Source organism: Clinocottus analis, unplaced genomic scaffold (assembly GCF_023055335.1).
Source record: "Clinocottus analis isolate CAN_PGR_092001 unplaced genomic scaffold, fCliAna1.0.p SCAF_11, whole genome shotgun sequence".
Lineage (NCBI taxonomy): Eukaryota > Metazoa > Chordata > Actinopteri > Perciformes > Cottidae > Clinocottus > Clinocottus analis.
In genome coordinates, this window is record NW_027175832.1 from 9,086,739 (window position 1) to 9,105,996 (window position 19,258).

The window sequence follows — 19,258 nt, forward strand, 5'->3', positions numbered from 1 at the left end:
TTTTCCTTGTTAAACTGTAAGTGGATTTGATTTAGTTATTGAATACAAATCCAACCAAGAGGGAGATCAATTAAACCAAACCAAAGTGTCAATATTTGAATGGGCCCCGGGCCACTTTGTACTTGAAAAAGTTTGGCCCCAAGGTCAAGAACCCCTGCTCTAATTTAAATGAATGAATCTAAAAACATTTAACAGATCACATCTTTGAGAATTACTGGCTCATTATACATTTTAAAATAGATATAAGCTGAAACATGGATTCTGAATACAATTAACTCCCAAAATATAACAATCATTTTATGGTGCTTGCTTATTGATACCAAGGACATGAAGCGATTTGTGTCGTTCTCCACTAAGATGAACTTGAATACAATGAGGTGAGGACAAATTGACTTCAAAAGCTTACGATCATTTTGTTCTTTATCAAATAAACAGAATCAGTCGGGAAGTAAGAGTGACAACTTTAGCCTCTTAAACATAGAATATACTTTACTGCATATACCTTTAGTCCATACAAAACATACTCCAAACTCCCAATCCAGATATGAAGTATACAACTCAAATGGTTCATAGCAAACAAACAGCTCGTGGATCCAATAACAGCCATACATGCGCCAGAGAGTATTCTATCTTTCATTTTTACTATCAAGAGCCATCAAATGTCAGACCAAGTGCAACTCAAAAGTCCAGATAACACTTTTGATTATACCTTCATTGAAATGATACAAAGAACAGATGACACCCCCTGAAACAAAGAAAGTAAACAAAACAAATAAGCAAGAACTGGAGTACTTCAATATGAAGTGAGGCGATCAACCCTCCACTGGTCAATGAAACAGCAAACACACAGCCTCCCGATGTCAGAGAAGCTATGAAATAATGTGTCATGGATTGTGCTTTACAAAGTCATAACATTACACACACACACACATATATATATATATATATATATATATATATATATATATATATATATATATATATATATATATATATATATATATATATATATATATATGTATATATATGTATATATATATATGTATATATATGTGTTTGGTGTTTGGTGCAAATATTTGAATTAGTTAGGCTTGGGACTAATCCATATCCTGCATAATCTGAACAGTAAATAGTAAAGAAATACATTGTATAAAGTAAACATATAGAATATATACAAAATCTTACAAAACACATAAAGTAGCCCCAAACATAAGCTGGAGTGAATGTCTTTACTCTCTATGGCTGCTGCTGGTACTGCCCCTCTGTGGCCGTGTAGAAGTCGTCCAGGACGCTCTGCATGTACTCGAAGGTGGGCCTGTCCTCGGGCTTGTGCTTCCAGCACGACGTCAGGATCTCGTAGAGCTCGTCGGGACAGTTGTCGGGCTGAGGCATCCGGTAGCCGCGCTGCACCGAGGACATCACCTCCGTTTTGGTCATGCCTGAGGACGAGCGAATACCCCAGACGTGTTTAGAGGGACACTAAGTACTGAGTGTGCACACACACGTGATCACCAGTAGAGGGCAGTAGAGATTCGTAACTTCTTAGTGATCGAGCAGAGGCCCTGCATCAAAACCCTTCATGATATGACTTTTCATGTACCATAACAGTCGGGTTACAAGCCGCAGCTACCTTCGGTGAGTGTCCACACTAGCTCCACGCTGTAGACAACTAGCGCTGCTGCTGCTGCTAGTTCCCAGCTAGCTTCCTGCCAAAGCTACTCACTAGGTCCCGCTAGTTCTTCCCCGACAACCACTGAAGGTAGCGGGACCAGCCCCGGCTTGATACAGCGGTGACACCCACCAAAGATAGTAGCGGCTTGTAACTCAACTTTTACGATAACAATTGATAATCTGTTTACATTGCTGCTACTGCTCATGCACATTCCCTCTGCTGTGGCACTAATAAAAGGGTTATCTTATCTATATGACCCTTGAAATGAGTCCAGTGACAGATCAAAGCCGTACATACACAGTTTTTAGTTAATAGTTTATGGTGGTGATAATTATGACACGTTACACACAATCCGCTGAACGCTCACCTGGGTACGGGACTTTCCCGTAGGTTATAATCTCGAAAAGCAGAACTCCGAAGGACCACATGTCTGACTTGATGGTGAAGGAGCCATAGTTGATGGCTTCCGGAGCGGTCCACTTGATGGGGAATTTGGCTCCTGGGTGTGTCCACGGTTACACAGACACACACACACACACACACACACACACACACACACACACACACACACAGAGTAAACGACAATTAGAATATGTCTACTGTACGCAAATCACACACTCATCCTGCAAATGTCGGACATACCCTTGACGCAATATGAAACGGCAGATTCCAATCCTATTTGTGTACTTGCGTTTATTTATGATTTTTCTTTCACTGTAGTTTAAATGTCTCCTGGTTCCAGATCAGTGATTGATCAGGTTTCGTCTCTTGACGAAGACGCACAAGACTATAATGTGATCTAGACTGGTGTTAGTGTTGAAGTAAATAGACCCAGTGTGTGGTTTGAAGTCATTGGTGTCTGGTTGGGGATTTTTATTTACCCCCCCCGCCCCACCCCGCGCCCCCTCCGCCTACTCCCCCGCACACACACAAACAGACACACACAGTTTACCCTCTCTTGCAGAGTATTCGTCATCCTCGATGATTCTTGCCAGTCCAAAATCAGCTATTTTACAGAGCAGACTCTCTGACACCAGGACGTTGGCTGCTCTGAGGTCTCGGTGGATGTAGTTCTTCTTCTCTATGTACGCCATGCCCTCCGCTATCTGCAAACCAAACCAAACCTCAATAATTAGTCAAAGTGTCTGTCATTTTACTAAAGCTCACAGACATGTCTTTCTCTCATATTCTCACTCCATCCCAGGGCTTGCTACTTAGCTTAGTTTAGCTTAGCTGAGTTTAGCTTAGCTTAGTTTAGTTTAGCGTAGTTTAGTTTACAATCTACATGGATTCATTACTCATTCAACCTTAAATTATATTTAAAAAATCCTCAACTAGAAAGAGTCCTCTTTTTCAAGTGTGCAGAGGCAAAAAATATACAATTAAAATGACAGTAAAGCTTTATTTTACAGTTCTGCGATTATTTTCTTTTTTTTTTTCCTGCAAATAATTATATAATTTCCTGGAAAAAAAGAATGAAGCATCTAATTTGTTTATTATGTATTCATTGTTGGATAATTAACGTGCAAAGTGTTAGATTCCTGCTTTCGGTTACGGTTCCTCCTTTTAGCTCGCCTGTGGAAACAGTGATGTGACTTTGGGTTTCACAATCGGGAGAGGGAGCAGCATGGTGTGGTCAGAGTGCAAATCACCTGCGCTGAGAAATCTATGAGCTTTGGGAGCTGGAGTCTGCATCCGGCATCGCTCTTTAGGAAGTCAAGGAGGCTCCCTAAAGACCCGGAACAACAAGGAACAAAGTCAGTGTCTTGACAGTTGTGTACTGCACACGCTAGCTGAGAGTTTTAGTCTACAAAAGTTTTTTTAGAACACATTTCGGAAAAACAATTATTTATTTTTTGTGTAAACCTTGTAGTTATTGTATGGAAGTCAAGTTGAAGTGAGAATGTATTTTTTTCTTTTTGTTTATCCATCTTTTAAGTCTGATTTATAACAACAAGAACAGGTTCATCAGTTTTACAAATGTCCTTAAATTGTATTTATTTCATCCGTAAAACAGGTGGGGAAAAAGGTTTAGCTTGGTTAATTTTTCTGATTTCTAAAGTTCTCCTCTTATCACCTTGCCATCACACAAAGTATATGCCTTGTATTTAGAGTGCATGGCGAAACTAAAACTCATCTGTAAGAAGACATATTTTTGTTAGAACATGAGATAGTGGTGCACTTCCGCCTCTTGTGGCCACAATAAGTATTACAAAAAGAAAAATTATATATGTACCTAACAAAAATAGAAAAATTAAACAAAAAATTAAATGCCAAAATCTTGTTTCCACCTGTTATAACAGATTCATCTTTTACTTTTAAAAAAATGTTATCCTGAAAACCCTTTCTTTCATCACTTCATAAGTCATAAACATTGGACACAAACAGTTTGTATCCGACTTAACTTAATGTTTCTCACTGGCCCCTCAGGGCTTCCGTACAGTCCTCTGTGAAATATGTCCAATCAATAATGTGAGTTCACATAAATGCTGTATGTCACAATACTAAGCTGCTGACATCGGCACTTATTTCTTAATGCAGGATGCTTTTTTCTGAATATTAGAATTGAATATTAGAAGGCGCTCCAGATAAAAAAGTTGTATGTGTTAAAGAACAAAGCTCCCTCACCGTTTGACATATATTCCGTGATGATGTAGATGGGGGACGTCTTGGTGACGACGGCGTAGAGCCGCACCAGCCTGTCGTGCTGCAGCGTCTTCATGACGTTAGCCTCGTCCATGAAGGCCTCGACCGTCATGGTGCCCGGCTTCAGCGTCTTCACCGCTACTGTGGTGGAATTGTTGTAGGAAGCTGATGAGAAAGAGGGTGTCATTAGTTCTTCTTTTTTAACGAAATTGTTGCTATAAATATAAGAGCGTGAGAAAAACAGAAGGAAAATCATATGAAGAAACACTGTATTTTATGTGGTAGATTTAAAGCAGCTGAAAACATCATTACACAGCACAGGCAATTGTGTAGGGGAGCATTAATGATCTGAAACAAGATCTTGTGTTTAAAAACGTTTTGATGAATAGTTTTAGCTGTGTAAATGACTACAAAAGTAATATTTGGAAAGAGTGTATTTTGTTTCTTTTTGTTTAAAAAACAGCAAAATTATACATAAATAAAATGAATGATAAACAAAAAAGAAGAACAATGTTGCTCGCAGCATGTATACGGAGAACGGAGCTCAGTTGACGCACTAAAATCATAAATATAATTTCAAACAGCTGACCTGTCTTCTCGACAATAGGCGTTTCTAATAAAATTGGCTCCACCCACTCAGCTGGGCTGTTTCTTTTTTATTTCTTTATTCAACAATTGCACATGTAGACTTTCATAACGTGTCAGTAAGAGACGGCAAAATACATTTATACTAACATTCCAGGCTTGCCGAACGAGTGATGTTCACTTGCCGCTCTCCTGGCACTTGACTGACGCCTGCCACAGACTAAGCACAGACTTGTCTCTGTCCTGATACCTAGCTGACGCTTGCCACAGACTTGCCACACGCTTGACACTGCCATTAATCACATTCGCTGTCTCTCTAAATCTGAGACAAAAATGGGGAAAAGCAGTACAAAGTCCACCTCCACAATCCAGTACTTTATAGCTTAGTCTTGTCAGAAATCACTTTCTAACGAGAAGAGAACAAATACCTCAAATTTGACTCTACCAAGACTTCAAATAACCTCGATGATGTCAAAGTTCCCTTCAGAACTACATATTTAGTAGCTTTTAAAATAAAGAACCTTTCAATAACAACAACCACTCAGTTGTGTATTTATTCAGTTTTCAAGTAATATCATGATTACAAATGAAACAGAGACCTGATTACAGAAATTACCCACAGATATATAAAACACAAGCGTCACACCTCTTTGTCAACACTATGTTACCGCATCCCTCTCACGCCAAAGAATTGCAGCCACAATTGTGCTTAAAAATTGTATCGGGCCACAGCAAAGTTTGTACATGAAACCAGTCCCTGTCTACACTGTTCTCTCCACCACTTCTAAAGGTACGACCCTTCAGACTCAGTGATAAAACCAGTGACACTGACTTCACGCCTTTACGCCGTTCACGGACAGATTTGAGCTCGTTTTTTCTATTCTGGCCCAAACTCAGTGGCACAGCTCACAGGTAACAAAAGAAGGAAGTCATTTTTGTTTCAATTAGGGGGGAATGAAACTTCCCCATGTTGTTCACTTGGCAGCTCTGAATTCACAGCAATGAGACAAAGGATATAGAAATCCTCAGACGTACAAGACTGAGCCAGACACCCAAAACCCAGGCGCCACTTGCAGGATATTTAAAGCTGCGACTATAAACGGTCATTTGTTGAGCCGTCTGCACAGCTCTAAGAACGTGCGTCATACGATATTCAGTAAATCTGACTTTGACGCAAAGTCAAGTTTCTCTTCTTGATAAACATACTGATGTCTGAGCAGAAGAGAAGTAATGGTTTACATGAAACACCTGAGGACAACAGCAACATGTGGATTCCATGCAGGCTCTTTTCACGGGCGCAAATATTGTCAATGCAGGCACGGGGGCCCATGTGGACCAGCGCCTCCAACAATGCATCTTAAACTATTACGAAATACAAAATTAGAAGAATAATTTTAAATTCTCTTTCAAATTTTTCTCCCATGCAGATATGCAATGATGACTGTCTGGGCAATACGTCTTTTGGATGTTGTCCAACTGATCTGTCGGAACTGCCACGCTCAGCACATCTGCAAGCTCAGGCCTTTCGAACATAAGCAGGAAGTTACTGTGGGCGCTTCCTGAAAGTGTGCACTGTACAGAATTATCCTTCTCTCCACTCTTTACTCACCCATCCAGACGTCTCCGAACTGGCCGGCTCCGAGTTTCCTCACCATCCTGATAGAATCTTTAGAAATCTCCCACGCATCTTTATCCCACGGCTTCTGAGCTTTGGGTTTCACACATGAACGTTCCAGTTTACGACACAGGCCGTCCGTTTTGTCTGGAACACACACATTCACACACACAGACACTTAGGTCTAAGGCATGCTTGAGTTGGGAGTTCAATTTGGTATTAAAAAACATCACAGGCTTGAGGCAACTAATAAAAAAAACAACCGATGCCAAACACATTAGTGGGCTTGGGTGACAGTTTTGAAAATAAAAGTTGTTCGACGGCTGCACTCACTGCGGTAGTGTTTGATCAAGCTGCCAATGTCGGGGAAGGAGATTTTAGGAGAGATGTAATAGCCGCCATCATCCATCATCCTGATCTTATAGTGCTTGATCGATTCTGTCCCCTGGGCGCCCACGTCTCTGATGGACAACGAGTAGCTTCCTGCGGAAGCATCAGCGAGTGAGAGAGAGTAATTGAAGAGGAAGCAGGAAGAAGTCAAATGCATCTCCGTCTCTCCCGGGGAGGTTGTGATTCCTATACCTTTTGGTGTTTCACTTTCCCTGATGAGGTAAGAGCCGGGTTTGTTGGCGGGCGCAAGCAGCTGCCTCTCCGCATCCTTTCTCGTGACGCCCTTGAAAAACCACCTGCAATGAAAGCGGGAAGCATGGATACACAAAACGCGCAGATTTCTTGACATTCATTGCGACTTTCAAACCCAATTTTTGGTAAATGGCACTTGTTGGCACTTGTTGGCTGTGTCAAAGCTTTGCCACTAGACAGACGAGAACTAACAAATGAAGGATCAGAGGAGGAGTGCATAGGGAGTGACGAATTGGGAAGTGGGAGGTCTGGGGACAAGAGAAGGTGAAACTAATCAGGCCGGAAGCAGAAGATCAACGGAGGCCAGAAAGCACACAAAAGGCAAGAAGGTGAAACCACAGGACGCTGGAGGGAGGGAACTTCAAAATTAAGCAGACACAACAAAACCCGATTGCCATTGGGATGAGAACCGTCAGCGGGTAACAAAGCGTTGTTTGGAATCAAACATCCTTTTTAAAATTCCATTTAATGAGAAGAAGGAAAAAGTAATTTATTACTCACTCCTCTGTTTCCATTGTATTCGTTTGGGCGACATAATTGCACGGGATGAATCCTTCTTTCTTGGTTGCCAGAGACCTTGCCTTCCACCACTCCCCGTGTCTGCAGGGGACAGAAATCTATCTGAGCCCAAGTATTGTTGTTGTTTGATTGTGAGCCAGTGCGTTCTCTCAGAGAGAAAGGGAAGTGTTCGACAAGCCACTCAAACCCTGATTTCCCCTGTTAGGTTTCATTTTTAGCAGGAATGTAAATATAGACGGTGAAGGCGTCGGCCCGAGTAAAAGTTGGCCCTCTGACAGCAGCAGACCAACACAGCTGTCTCCGAATACCCACTATGAATCACATTTGAGGCCATTTGCTGCATATCCCCTCGAAAAAAAGATGTGTCTGTCATAGTTTCCATTTTTCTTGTAAATTGTCATGAACAATAACAAAATGATAAAAACTAAATAAACTATTAAAAAAACAGTTCAATTTGTTGGTAATTTACAGATTACAGACAGTAATATGTCGATGATGTCAAGTTTCTATTGAATACTTTAATGATATGAAGCCGACTGTACAGCGGAATTGATGCATCGGTCTCATGTCTAAGGCATTATTGAACGAGTACTTCTAAAATATCTACATAAGTATGTTTTGAACGTTTGATCTTCACTGACTCTGACTCTGACAGTCTCTTCCTGTGCAGTTGAAACAATGCTTCATTTCGTGGCTCGCGAAGTCGTTCGTGTGTGGAATCTCGCCCTTTCCCACACCGCGGTACATAAAGAGTGAGTAACATTTCTCGAAGTCGAATTGGCCACCGCCGATGTCGGACACTCACTCCTCTAAGATTGTCATCTTTTCTCCTTTCTTGAATCCTAAGTCGTCGGGATGCACGGCTTCATACGGGTAAAGACCGATCACAACTTTACCGACCCCACTTTGTTCTATACGGAGAAGAAACAGAAGAAGAAATAAGATATCAGCGTCGTTAAATACTGCACGCCAAAACAAATAGGCACGCTGCTACCTGAAATTTGCAATGTGGGTGATAATTAGGGCAAGCAATGTCAGACAAAGGTTTAAAGATGATGAACAAACCCACAAATAAGGTATCAGACAGCCTCAACTAAAGATGACAGAAAAACACAACAGATAATATAATTACAACAATACTACTCATTCTAAATACATATATATATATATATATATATATATATATATATATATATATATATATATATATATATATATATATATATATATATATATATATACTATTAAGTGCAAATCAGTTACACAAGCCAGAATACCTTTGTGTATATTTTCTAAGTTAATAATTAAAATGTACAATGTTTTCATCTTGGGCTCCACATGATGTGAACATTTTGCTAGAAGCCTACTGGTTTGCGTTGAGCTCGTCTGAAACATGTAGCCCACAAAGGTCACAACCTTTTTAACATTAAATGATTTTCAGATTACATTGATTTTTGTTACTGTAAAAACTTACCGTTTTTTGTGTACTTCTACTTTTTTTGCTGAAGGTATTTGCGCTTGCTGGTTCCCTCAACAAAGAGCCAATTGGGATTTTTGTCCATTGCATTTTTGATTATAGCACCACTTTTATGATTTTTTTAACAGCAAATGCAATTGGCAGAATTCATGGCTAACGCTAGGCTATGAACTAGCAACACACAACTATAGCATGACTTCTCGTCACCACCACTAAGCTTTTATCGTCTCTTTAACCACTTGATAGCAACCACCATTTTTAAGAAACATAAAAGCTCCACAATTCCAGAGAAACGTCTCTACTGAGGTATTCTATATCGTAGAACATTAAACAATCTGATTTTTAAAAAATGACTGATGTAGCTGGAAATGTAAAAATGCTCATCTGGTAGCACTCTATGCAGAAATTAATGACCACATGATCAAAGAGTATAGTTTCCAGATCCTAAGTCAGCTATTAAGTGCTAAAAAAAAACGTTATATGATGCTATGTCGCTTACAGTAGCATCATAAACGTAACTTTGGAAGATACCCAGGCCAACTCACTGAGGCCTCATATTAGGTCCAGCTTAATAACTTTATTGTTTAGCACGAAATGAGGACGGTGGAGTTTGTTCTCCATCTCTTACATGAAGCTGGGGAAGTATAACCTCAAAGGCAGAAATGATGACAAGTCAAGTCTTTCATTTTACATTCAGACACGTGTGTATAATAAATTAGACTTTGACTCCGACCCCTTGAATACTGCAATACTTTTGCAAAAGAAAGTAAAAAAGAAACACGCATGAGAAGGAATGTGGCATACCTTCCATCTTCTGGAACACCTGACCAGGTAACAGGGAGTTATCCTGCAAAGACAGACCAAAAGCCTTCAGGGTCAGAAACTGTGTGAAAGTTTCATGTTCACATAGACATAAGCTGTTTCTAACACAATAGTTATAATATTATATGTATGAATGTGTCTGTCTGTCTGTCTGTCTAACTGTCTATTCACTTATTCACCCAACCATTTTCAGGAAGACATTCTTGTCTTCCTGAAAATGTGAGAAAGGGAAGTTTTGCTCATTAGGAAATATCTGAGTCATTATTTCTCCAAATTATGAAGAAAGGGTGTATCTTCTTTGACTGAATGTTCTCACTTTCACGACACTCTCCATTAGTTCAATTTATAATTCACTATTTATTAGTTCAATTTATAATTCACCAGTGCACATAAAATACAAAAAAAAACATAACAAGCTGGATTTTTATTGCTGTGACATTTTACCTCTGAGCTCAAATCTGTACGGTGATACTTTGCTCAGTAGATATCAGAAAGCATGGATCAGTATGTGGTTGTGGTTTCGCTCAGCGCAGCTGTCCGGCTACTTACAATGTTGCTTTTGGTATTGGAGGTGGGGTCTCTGACATAGTGCGTGTGGTCGGTATGTGCGGTCTGCTGGCCGGTCTTCCCCTCCACACCACCTCTCAGACAGTCTCCCAGCGTTGAATTATTACATCCCATACTGCCTTGCAGGGGGAGGTGAGAAAAACGAAGCGTGAGCTGGAGTGTTTACACATTTACATTTTACAGCTGCTGGAGCAAACAACACTCTAAATATATATATATATATATATATATATATATATATATATATATATATATATATATATATATATATATATATATATTTACCTTTTCATTACTTGGTGCGTTCAAAAAGGAAAACATTGACTCTGAGAAATAGATTCAGACGTTACATCCAGGGTAAAGAATTATCATATACCAGCTATGTGTGTAGCTCGGTCAGGGCTTTCAATATCACTCCCGTGGCATCGTAGATATTTTTCTAAACCTTACCCAAACTAAGACTGTTTTGAGGGTTTAACATGAAGCTGTGCCCTGAGGCAGGCCTTAATGGACATGGATAGACTTGCACAGGACTTTGACTCAGGAGACCACTGTTTGTTTTCTGTGTGAAACCAACAGTCAATGGCAAGTAATATTGAGTTATGTAATATACCTAACTTTATGTACTTCTTTCAACCCAAATCAAATTGTTATCCTAAACCAAACCAAGTGGTTGTGTTGCCTTAAGCCGATCAAGTTGTCTTCTTCCGCCACAAGGTATGCATGTAACGAGTGAATATTGACACAAGCATATCTGTCCCTAGAGGGGTACCGAGGGTGTCATGGTTTGAAGCGTAGTTGAGAGTGAGTGCCTGTTGGTAGCCTAATATATGAGGAGTGGAGAGCTTCTCACCTTATTTTAATAGAAACACGGATACATAGAAAGTGGTCTTGGGGTATGGTGTGTAACAGGTGTGTCAGTTAAATCTAACACAGAGAACTTGTTGTCTAAAAAAAAGTATAATTTGCAAATACTTTGCAGTTAAAGAAAATACATTGTGTGGGAACTTCCTCATACAGTCCAAAAAACAGAATCAATTGAATTTAATTTAAATGACAGCCAGCAGAGTTAATTGGTAACTCTGCTGGCTGTCTGGCCCTATGTGTGTGATTGGCAGGAGATCTGCCTGGGTTGTACACTGCCTCTGGACCAATGTGATTTCATTGTGTTCGTTTTAGGCCTGCAGTAAATGCTATTTCTGAAAAAAAAAAGTTTTCTGGATTTATTTTCTATTGTGGCTTTAAGCTGCAGGATGTTTACTGCTCACCAGCATGAAGCCCACACACTAATGTAATGCACCATGCCATTTGTACACAAGCAGAGATATACAAAATTATTATTAATATTATTACAGAGGTGTTTCCTTAGTCATAAACATTGGTAAGTCAGAGCAGGTGCGTTGTATATAAGGAGTGCGATGTGGAAGTGTGTTGATATGTGATATTCTACAGTAGCCTTTATTTTTTTTTGCTTTAACTTTTAAAGGGAGTAAAAGAGGAAGATGTAACAACTTTTAGCTCTATTTGTAAGGGAAGCATACACCTACACATGCACCTTGCTAAAGCTCATACATTTATTTTATAGTTAAATGTTAAAAGGAAATGTGATAAGGATGCGCTCAACAATGCAGACCAACTGATTTTAGTTTTAGTTTTTTTGCTTAAGAAGCTTCTGTTTCTTTTGCTGGTAAAATCTGGCATATTGACTCAAACTTTGGACCCATTTGAGAATATTGAACCACTTTGTTTCATTCAGCTCTTGATTTTGCACAGAACAGTTCACTTCCTCATTCTTTTCTTTTTTTTCCATTTAGGTTTTGTTTTTCTCTTTCTCTAAATGTATTTTATAAGGTTTGTACATGTCAGTTGTTTAAACTAAATGAGAGTATGACAATATTTGCTTCTATCAGTTTGACGTACTTATATGAGGATGTGCTGGGAGGACGTTTGACATGTAAAGGTTAGGTTGGATCAGCTGTATTAATGCATTGAGGCAGGGAGTTTTTAGGCGTCACAGCAGCAGTTCATGTCAGACACAAATGAACACCTGTTTTCTAAAAGAAGGAAAACAGCACTGTCGCTACTTTTCCAGAAAAAACGACCGAGTGAACACAAACAGGAGACAGCAGAAACTCACTTGACTAGTTCTGTGGGCCAGCGAAGGAAAAATAAAAACAGCAGTCAACAGACGTGTGAAGGTTGACGATGGATCTCACAGTGATTGTTTACATACAACCCATTGTTATTAAGAATAAAACATGTTGCTTTTTGGCCTTGAGGGCAGCTAAAAAGACACTTTGGTAGCACACATTTGTATCAGCTACCCCACAATTATGGCCCGCTTTTGTTCACCAGCAAATGAAGCTTCAGACACGGGTTTGAGGTATAGCAGCGCGTGCAACAAAAAATGTGTAAAGCCCTCAAAGGGTTTCAGCAGGCAAGAGCCCCGGGGCCAGTCCTGAAGAACCGGACTGATTTGACTCAAGTATGACGTGAATTCTTTAACATATCAGGCAACTTTTATTCATGCTAAATGTGGCATGTGGCATTTTATGACCACGCTTACTTAGAAACCAGGAAATGGAAACTGTTTCAAAACATCGAGGTAGCTTGTAATGCGTCTGTCACCGAGTGTACCCTAGTCAGTGTTAGCATGCTAACATGCGACACCGCTAGCATGCTGATGTTCATTGCAGTCCTGGCTCCTCGATGGTGGAATGAGCTCCCCAGGACAGCAGAAAGTGTCTACATCTTCCGCAGTAAACTAAAAACTCATCTTTTTCGACTATACCTTGAATAAAGACAATGACAGCAGCACTTAGGCAGCACTTCGATGGCTCTTACTGATAGCACTTAGTAGTTTGACTTTATTTGAGAAATTGTTCTGTCTTGATTCTTGTTGTTTCTACTTCGTACTTACGGTTGAATGCACTTATTGTAAGTCGCTTTGGATAAAAGCGTCAGCTAAATGACATGTAATGTAATGTAATGTTCAGCAAGTATTATGGTTTTGTTCATATTAGCTTAGCGTGTTAACATGCAGACGTTAACACAGCAAACAGCTGCCATTAGTGTGGCAGCTGTTTGCTGGACATGTATAATCTAAACCTGAGGATGGCGACGGGAGGAACATTTGCGATTTCCAAAGTCATTAGCCGTTCATTGTGAGCGGGACATAAATGCCTCTGCACAAAATAGTTGACGTTTCACTTAAAAGCCATGATGCTCATTGTAACACTCTAATGCAGGTTAGGGGGTTATTAAAGTCCAAAGGAGTCATTGTTTGTGAACCACAACATTTTGTGCCATTCCCTTCAGCAGACGCTAAGATATTTCACATAATAAGTGAAAAAAAACAACATTGTTAACATTGCCATCTGTAAAGAGAGCTAAGAAGCTTCCTTTACATTCAATAGGCTACAAAAAGAACTAAAACCTCCAATAGCTACATATACCCTTGTCGACCCCATAATGTTGCTTTTGCTACTAAGAAAATTAAGTTCCTAATCACCTGGATGTTTTGAGTAATAGCATGCAAATAAAAGTGAGGGTTTTCCCCAAAGATATCTACGACAGATTGCGTGGTTAAGAGTTAGAGGGAAAATAAAAATATTAAAGACATCGCAACTCAATGACAAATGAAAAATAGACACACCTGGGTTTGGGTTAAACCAGAATTGTGGCTGAATGCGTTGTTGACTTGTCTGAATCCAACAATGTGAGCAGTTGGGTAGTTTGTCACTGGTTTTGTGCTTCATTAGTTCAGAGCCTTTTTTTAACTTGACAAGTCAGCAAACAGCCGGAAACCAGAAGGGTCTGAACAGATTAGGAGTGCACACACACACACACACATACACACACACACACACACACACACACACACACACACACACACACACACACACACACACACAGATGGGTCTGCTATAACCAACATACAAACTTCCTCCTTAGAGCATTGGGACTGAGCCAAAGTCTGGTGGAGAAATGAAAGGAGTGGTCGAAATCCACACCTGCAACTTATATTAAATTTAGTTAAACCAGCTGTACTTATTACATGCAATTGACTTACTGAAAATTCCATAAAAAATTTTTAAAAACATCCTAGACGTTTCAAGAAAAAAAAAAAAATATACATATACATATATATATATATATATATATATATATATATATATATATATATATATATATAAATCAACCAAAACAATCCCTTTGAGTCAATCATTCACATCTTTACAACTCTACTATTGTGTCTGACTGATGTTAGTCACACCTCACATAGTGCTTACCTCTCTTAGTGTGTCCCCCACTAAAGGAAACAAGTCATCCACTGCCAAGAAGTTTTTCCGATTTTTGAAGTTTTTATCATCAGACTAACACAGACAAGTTGATGGTGATCTGGTTTGACCAAGTGGGTCAGCCGGTCGACTGAGACTGTTATGTTCGTCCGCCAGAATGAGGAACTTAGACAAACTGGAAGGGGATTTTTTTTTCTTTCTTTCTTTCTTTCTGAAACTTCCTGGTACAATTGTCTAATGATTGTTTGCATAATCAGCAACACACACACACACACACACACACGCTGGGACACAGTAGACAGATGGTCTTTTGTGTCTCTACAGAAGAAAACAATACATTTGTTAATGCTTAAGTAGAGAAGAGTTTTAAAGATGAACAAACAGAATCCCTTGGAGGAAATTAAAGTATTTATGATTTTAATGGGTCATCACATTTTAAATTTGTTAACAAAGGTCATATAAACATAATATATATAAATGCTTAATATTTACCACAATTGAGTGGTGCAAATACTAGCTGGTATCCAGTTAGATGAATTCCCCCACAGTGCCACCTGTTGGCCAAATGTAAGAAGTACAAAATGACAACTTTGCTTTTTTACCATCATCTGGTTTTTATTTTGTTTTGACACAGAGTAGAAAACATGGTAGTAGATGGAGAAACACCTACACATTGAGCAGAATCATGCACCAGCTATACTTATGCATGCTGAATCATGAACGGCGGCGTGTACACGGTGCCGCTGAAGTGGGCGTGAGCCCCGCTACGATCATGTGGCAGTTCACAACTCGATTGAATAAACGATCTAAAAAAAGAAAAGTCTTCCATTTCCCCTATTATCGTCATCATCGAGCTGCAGTATTAAAGTATGATTATACTCAGTAAAACTGGGGAGAAAGTAACAAAATACAGGGCATGCGTAACGTGTCTTTACAAATGGAGATTATAGGATGGATCCATCATTAGGAACAGGATAATAGTTGAGGCTTGATGTCAGAGATAAAAACCTTCACACAAACATGTCACGCTTTAACGGAAGCTCTACTGAGTATTGCATATCCACATTGAGGGACAAGTTTGACATTTTGGGAAATGCACTCTTTCGCCTTATTGTCGGGAGTGAGACGAGATTTGTGGCACCGTCACGTCCGTGACGAGCTTAGCAGACTAGCTTAGCTTGTCTTTTTTAGGAAACCTATGACTAAGTTACATGTAGTTGGTTGTGGGTTAAAGGTCAGGAAGAATCAAACGCAACACTTTAATGCCACACCTCTTTACAGTTTTTAACTAAGCTTAGCACGAAGACTTGGCAGTGACGATCCCGGCCTTCCGGGTGCCTTTTGAAGGGATGGGGGGTAAATTCTGCTACTTATCGGCCCGAGCCTTTTAATTCCAAGCTAAGCTATCCATACTGCTGACTCACATTATTTAACGCGCAGACGTGGGATTGGCATTGATCGTGCCCGTCTGGCTTTTGGGCACAAAAAGCCAAAAAGCCTGTTTCCCAAAATATTAAACTACTCCTTTAAGGTTGTGACTATGATGGCATCATTAGTAAAAAGTTTCTTAAAAATAAGTATTAGCGTTTTAAAAGACAGCGGACCATATCATCGTTTCTCATTCTGACCACTGAGTCATTGAACAGACACCATCTATACTGTACACACCGTAAATATATTGTTAGGTATTGTTGGTCAACAGAAGACTGTCAAACCAATAAAACAAGTCTGCTGCTTTACAACAGCATAGGATGTATTTTTACCAATCACTTCCGACAGAAACAGCGGAAAAAACAGCTGTTAGCGGACAAAGTAACGCGAGCCCCAGCGGTTTCTGTTCCCTGCGTTGTCCAGCTTCACGAACAGCCGAGCGGGCCGACTCTCTCTACAGTTTTGTCTATTAAAAGGAAGCACAAGCCATTAACCGGCAATGTAATCTCTACCAGCACCACTACAAACATTCTACTTCCACTTTGACCCGCTACATTGGCGCGTCTCAGTCTACCTTTGCGTTCCCACCCTCCAGCCTGTGTGTGTTTGGGGGAACTAAGACTGAAAGTAAAATCAGCTGTACATGAGCGCCGTGTTTGTCTCTCTCTGAAATACACCCCTGCCAACAGTCTTGGTTATTCTAGTGCACAGCAGAGCCACAGGAGGACCTGAAAGGAATGAGAGATCACATCCGCAGCACAGCGCCGCAACAGTGAATTTAGGTGGAGGTCAGCGCCCCTGCCTGTGGGCGACATCGGCCAGCGGATAGCGCTACCCTCCGGTGACCAGCCCCCTTCGGACTTCCATCGCAACGGCGCTTGGGATCTGTTCCGCAGCTCCCCGTCCGCTAGCAGGAGTGCGCGGCTGGTTAGCTGTTCCTCTGCCCCATCTCCCTGCGGGCCGAGGAGGATGAGCTGTGGCCGTCCTCGGAGTCGTTTCCATCTGACGAGGACAGGGGGGACAGTTTACAGGACGTAAATATTAATAGGTTTAGGCCAGGGTTTTTTGTTTTTGTTATTGTCCCTGGGCCTCTGGGCTAAAGTAGTGACGTGGCTCTCAGGACAGCAATGTTCATGGTCCCCAGAGGATACATTGTAATATCTCTGGTGATCCACTGACTTTTGCATCTGGCAACATTACATCACAATTTACCAGACACTCTGTAAAACTATAAATAATCCCACCAGCATTGGGCGTACTTTGTCTTTAGTGCTGATCTTAGCTAAGGTTAGTTGTTTACCAAACATGTTTTGTGGATGTTACGGTTCACAAGTGGTGTGCAGACAATAAAAGATAACCCTGATTTTGTCTATTACTGGATTTTCTCTGAAAAAAAAAAACCTTCCTGTTGCAGTCAACGCTATAAAATGGAAACATTATCCATGCAAGTGTAATAAAATGACTGCGCATAAATGTGAGTATTTTACATTGGAGCATATACTCTGTAGCATTGGTTACTCAAGAAGGAGGGAAAAAATGCTTTTATTGCTACAGCTTGAAAGAACAGGGTGTCTCATTGTCTTACAGATGCAAATATTTTCACTGTAATTTTGGCTTTTTTTCTACTTCTACTATTTTTTTTTTACTGTAAAACACGCCAAGCTTAAATTACAGAGCAACTTCCTAGATGGTCTTTACGCCCGATTCTCAGTGAGAACCATCAGTTTCTAAAATCCCCCTGGTGGGAAACGGTCTGGAGACAACATCTTTCATACATGTATGGAAGACGTTGTCATGCATGTTTCATCAGTGGCGTCACATGCAGTTACTAATGCTTTTCAAAACATGCCTCAAAACATAAACTCCGTTCCAAGATGATCAGCGGGAGGCTTACCTCCCCCTCCCGCGTTGATGTGCAGCTGAGACAGCGACAGGGTGAGAGGCAGCCCCCGTCCCTCGGGGTCTGTGGGGCTCTGCAGGATGTCATGCATGGCGTTTCTGCGTCCTGTCCTGCCGGAGGCGATAAAGTCTGCGTACGTGGCCTCAACATCAGACATCGCTCGTGCATTGTTCACACAGCAGCACCTACAAGAAGAAGCAGCCGGGGGATCAGCTCCATCTGTCGGAGTCGGTGCAGGAAAAAAAGAGATGAATGTGGCATTTTTAAATTCTCCAAATTGTGTGTATAACTATGACGCAGGGCTTGAAAGGCATTATGATGTAACGTGTCATATACATGTGCATTGAATAGCACTCCCCCTGATTAAAAAAACAACAACACAAGAAGGCAGTTACAGCATCACACTATTTGTCTTTTAACTCGCCATTCGACTTCACTGAATTACTCCCACGTATTAAACCGGAACAGTTTCACAGCTTCCTGCTGTAGGCTAACCAGCCCCTGCTAACCAGGCTGTACATCCCCGTAGCTAGGCCCACAAATCAAGAACCAGGTGTGGAAGTGAACCACAAGTCGATTTACAATCCCATAATATCTTGTGAAGTAATTGGGTGGCGTCGAAGTCCCGTTTGAGCATTTGTCTTACCTTTACTTGACAACTCGACCGGTGTTAACCACAAGCTACATTTATAGAGTGACTTAACGTTCAGGACCCGACGTCACATCAAAGCGAGGCCGACAAAACAAGCTAAGCGAAGCTAAAAATAAATAAGTAGAGAAGCAGGGCCGCTGTAGTTAACGATTTCACGGCCTCGCCACTACGTACCAAGACAAGTGAATGTGTGGAAATTATTTCATTAAAATCCATCACATCAGTAGGGCGCTTTGAAAAGTCCCCAGTCCCGTTCTCCATTGCCGTGGCATTTTCCTCCTTCGCGGCCAATCAGCAGCCGCGGAGCCGCATCTGAGCGCCGATTGGACAGGAGACACAAAAGGATGAGAGGAGAGCGCTCGCGCTGAGCAGCACCAGCACCAGAGGCGCATGCTGCATTCATGTCATCTCGTAAATCTCAGATGAATA

General features: G+C 40.7%; 2 protein-coding genes across 5 annotated transcripts; both read right to left on the minus strand.

The window, feature by feature from the left end:
- Window positions 1-1,236: 1,236 nt before the first annotated feature.
- lyn (LYN proto-oncogene, Src family tyrosine kinase) lies at window positions 1,237-14,892 on the minus strand. Its single transcript, XM_068601964.1, has 13 exons — window positions 14,838-14,892; window positions 10,528-10,664; window positions 9,961-10,003; window positions 8,485-8,590; window positions 7,662-7,760; window positions 7,101-7,204; window positions 6,852-7,001; window positions 6,513-6,665; window positions 4,301-4,483; window positions 3,325-3,401; window positions 2,625-2,778; window positions 2,040-2,171; window positions 1,237-1,439 (listed from the first exon to the last, which is right to left on the minus strand). The coding sequence occupies exons 2-13, from the start codon at window positions 10,657-10,659 to the stop codon at window positions 1,237-1,239; spliced, it is 1,536 nt and encodes a 511-aa protein (XP_068458065.1). The 5' UTR covers window positions 10,660-10,664; window positions 14,838-14,892.
- A 571-nt stretch (window positions 14,893-15,463) lies between these two features.
- LOC137802091 (cAMP-dependent protein kinase inhibitor alpha-like) lies at window positions 15,464-19,110 on the minus strand. 4 transcript variants are annotated; one of them, XM_068599682.1, is made up of 3 exons: window positions 19,004-19,110; window positions 18,172-18,362; window positions 15,464-17,279 (listed from the first exon to the last, which is right to left on the minus strand). In XM_068599682.1, exons 2-3 carry the CDS (start codon window positions 18,332-18,334, stop codon window positions 17,206-17,208), a joined length of 237 nt encoding a protein of 78 aa, XP_068455783.1. In that variant the 5' UTR covers window positions 18,335-18,362; window positions 19,004-19,110; the 3' UTR covers window positions 15,464-17,205. The 4 variants fall into 4 exon arrangements, with proteins under 4 accessions (XP_068455783.1, XP_068455774.1, XP_068455799.1 ...); XM_068599673.1 differs by having other exon boundaries at window positions 18,172-18,396; XM_068599698.1 differs by lacking the exon at window positions 19,004-19,110 and adding an exon at window positions 18,824-18,997.
- Window positions 19,111-19,258: the final 148 nt, after the last annotated feature.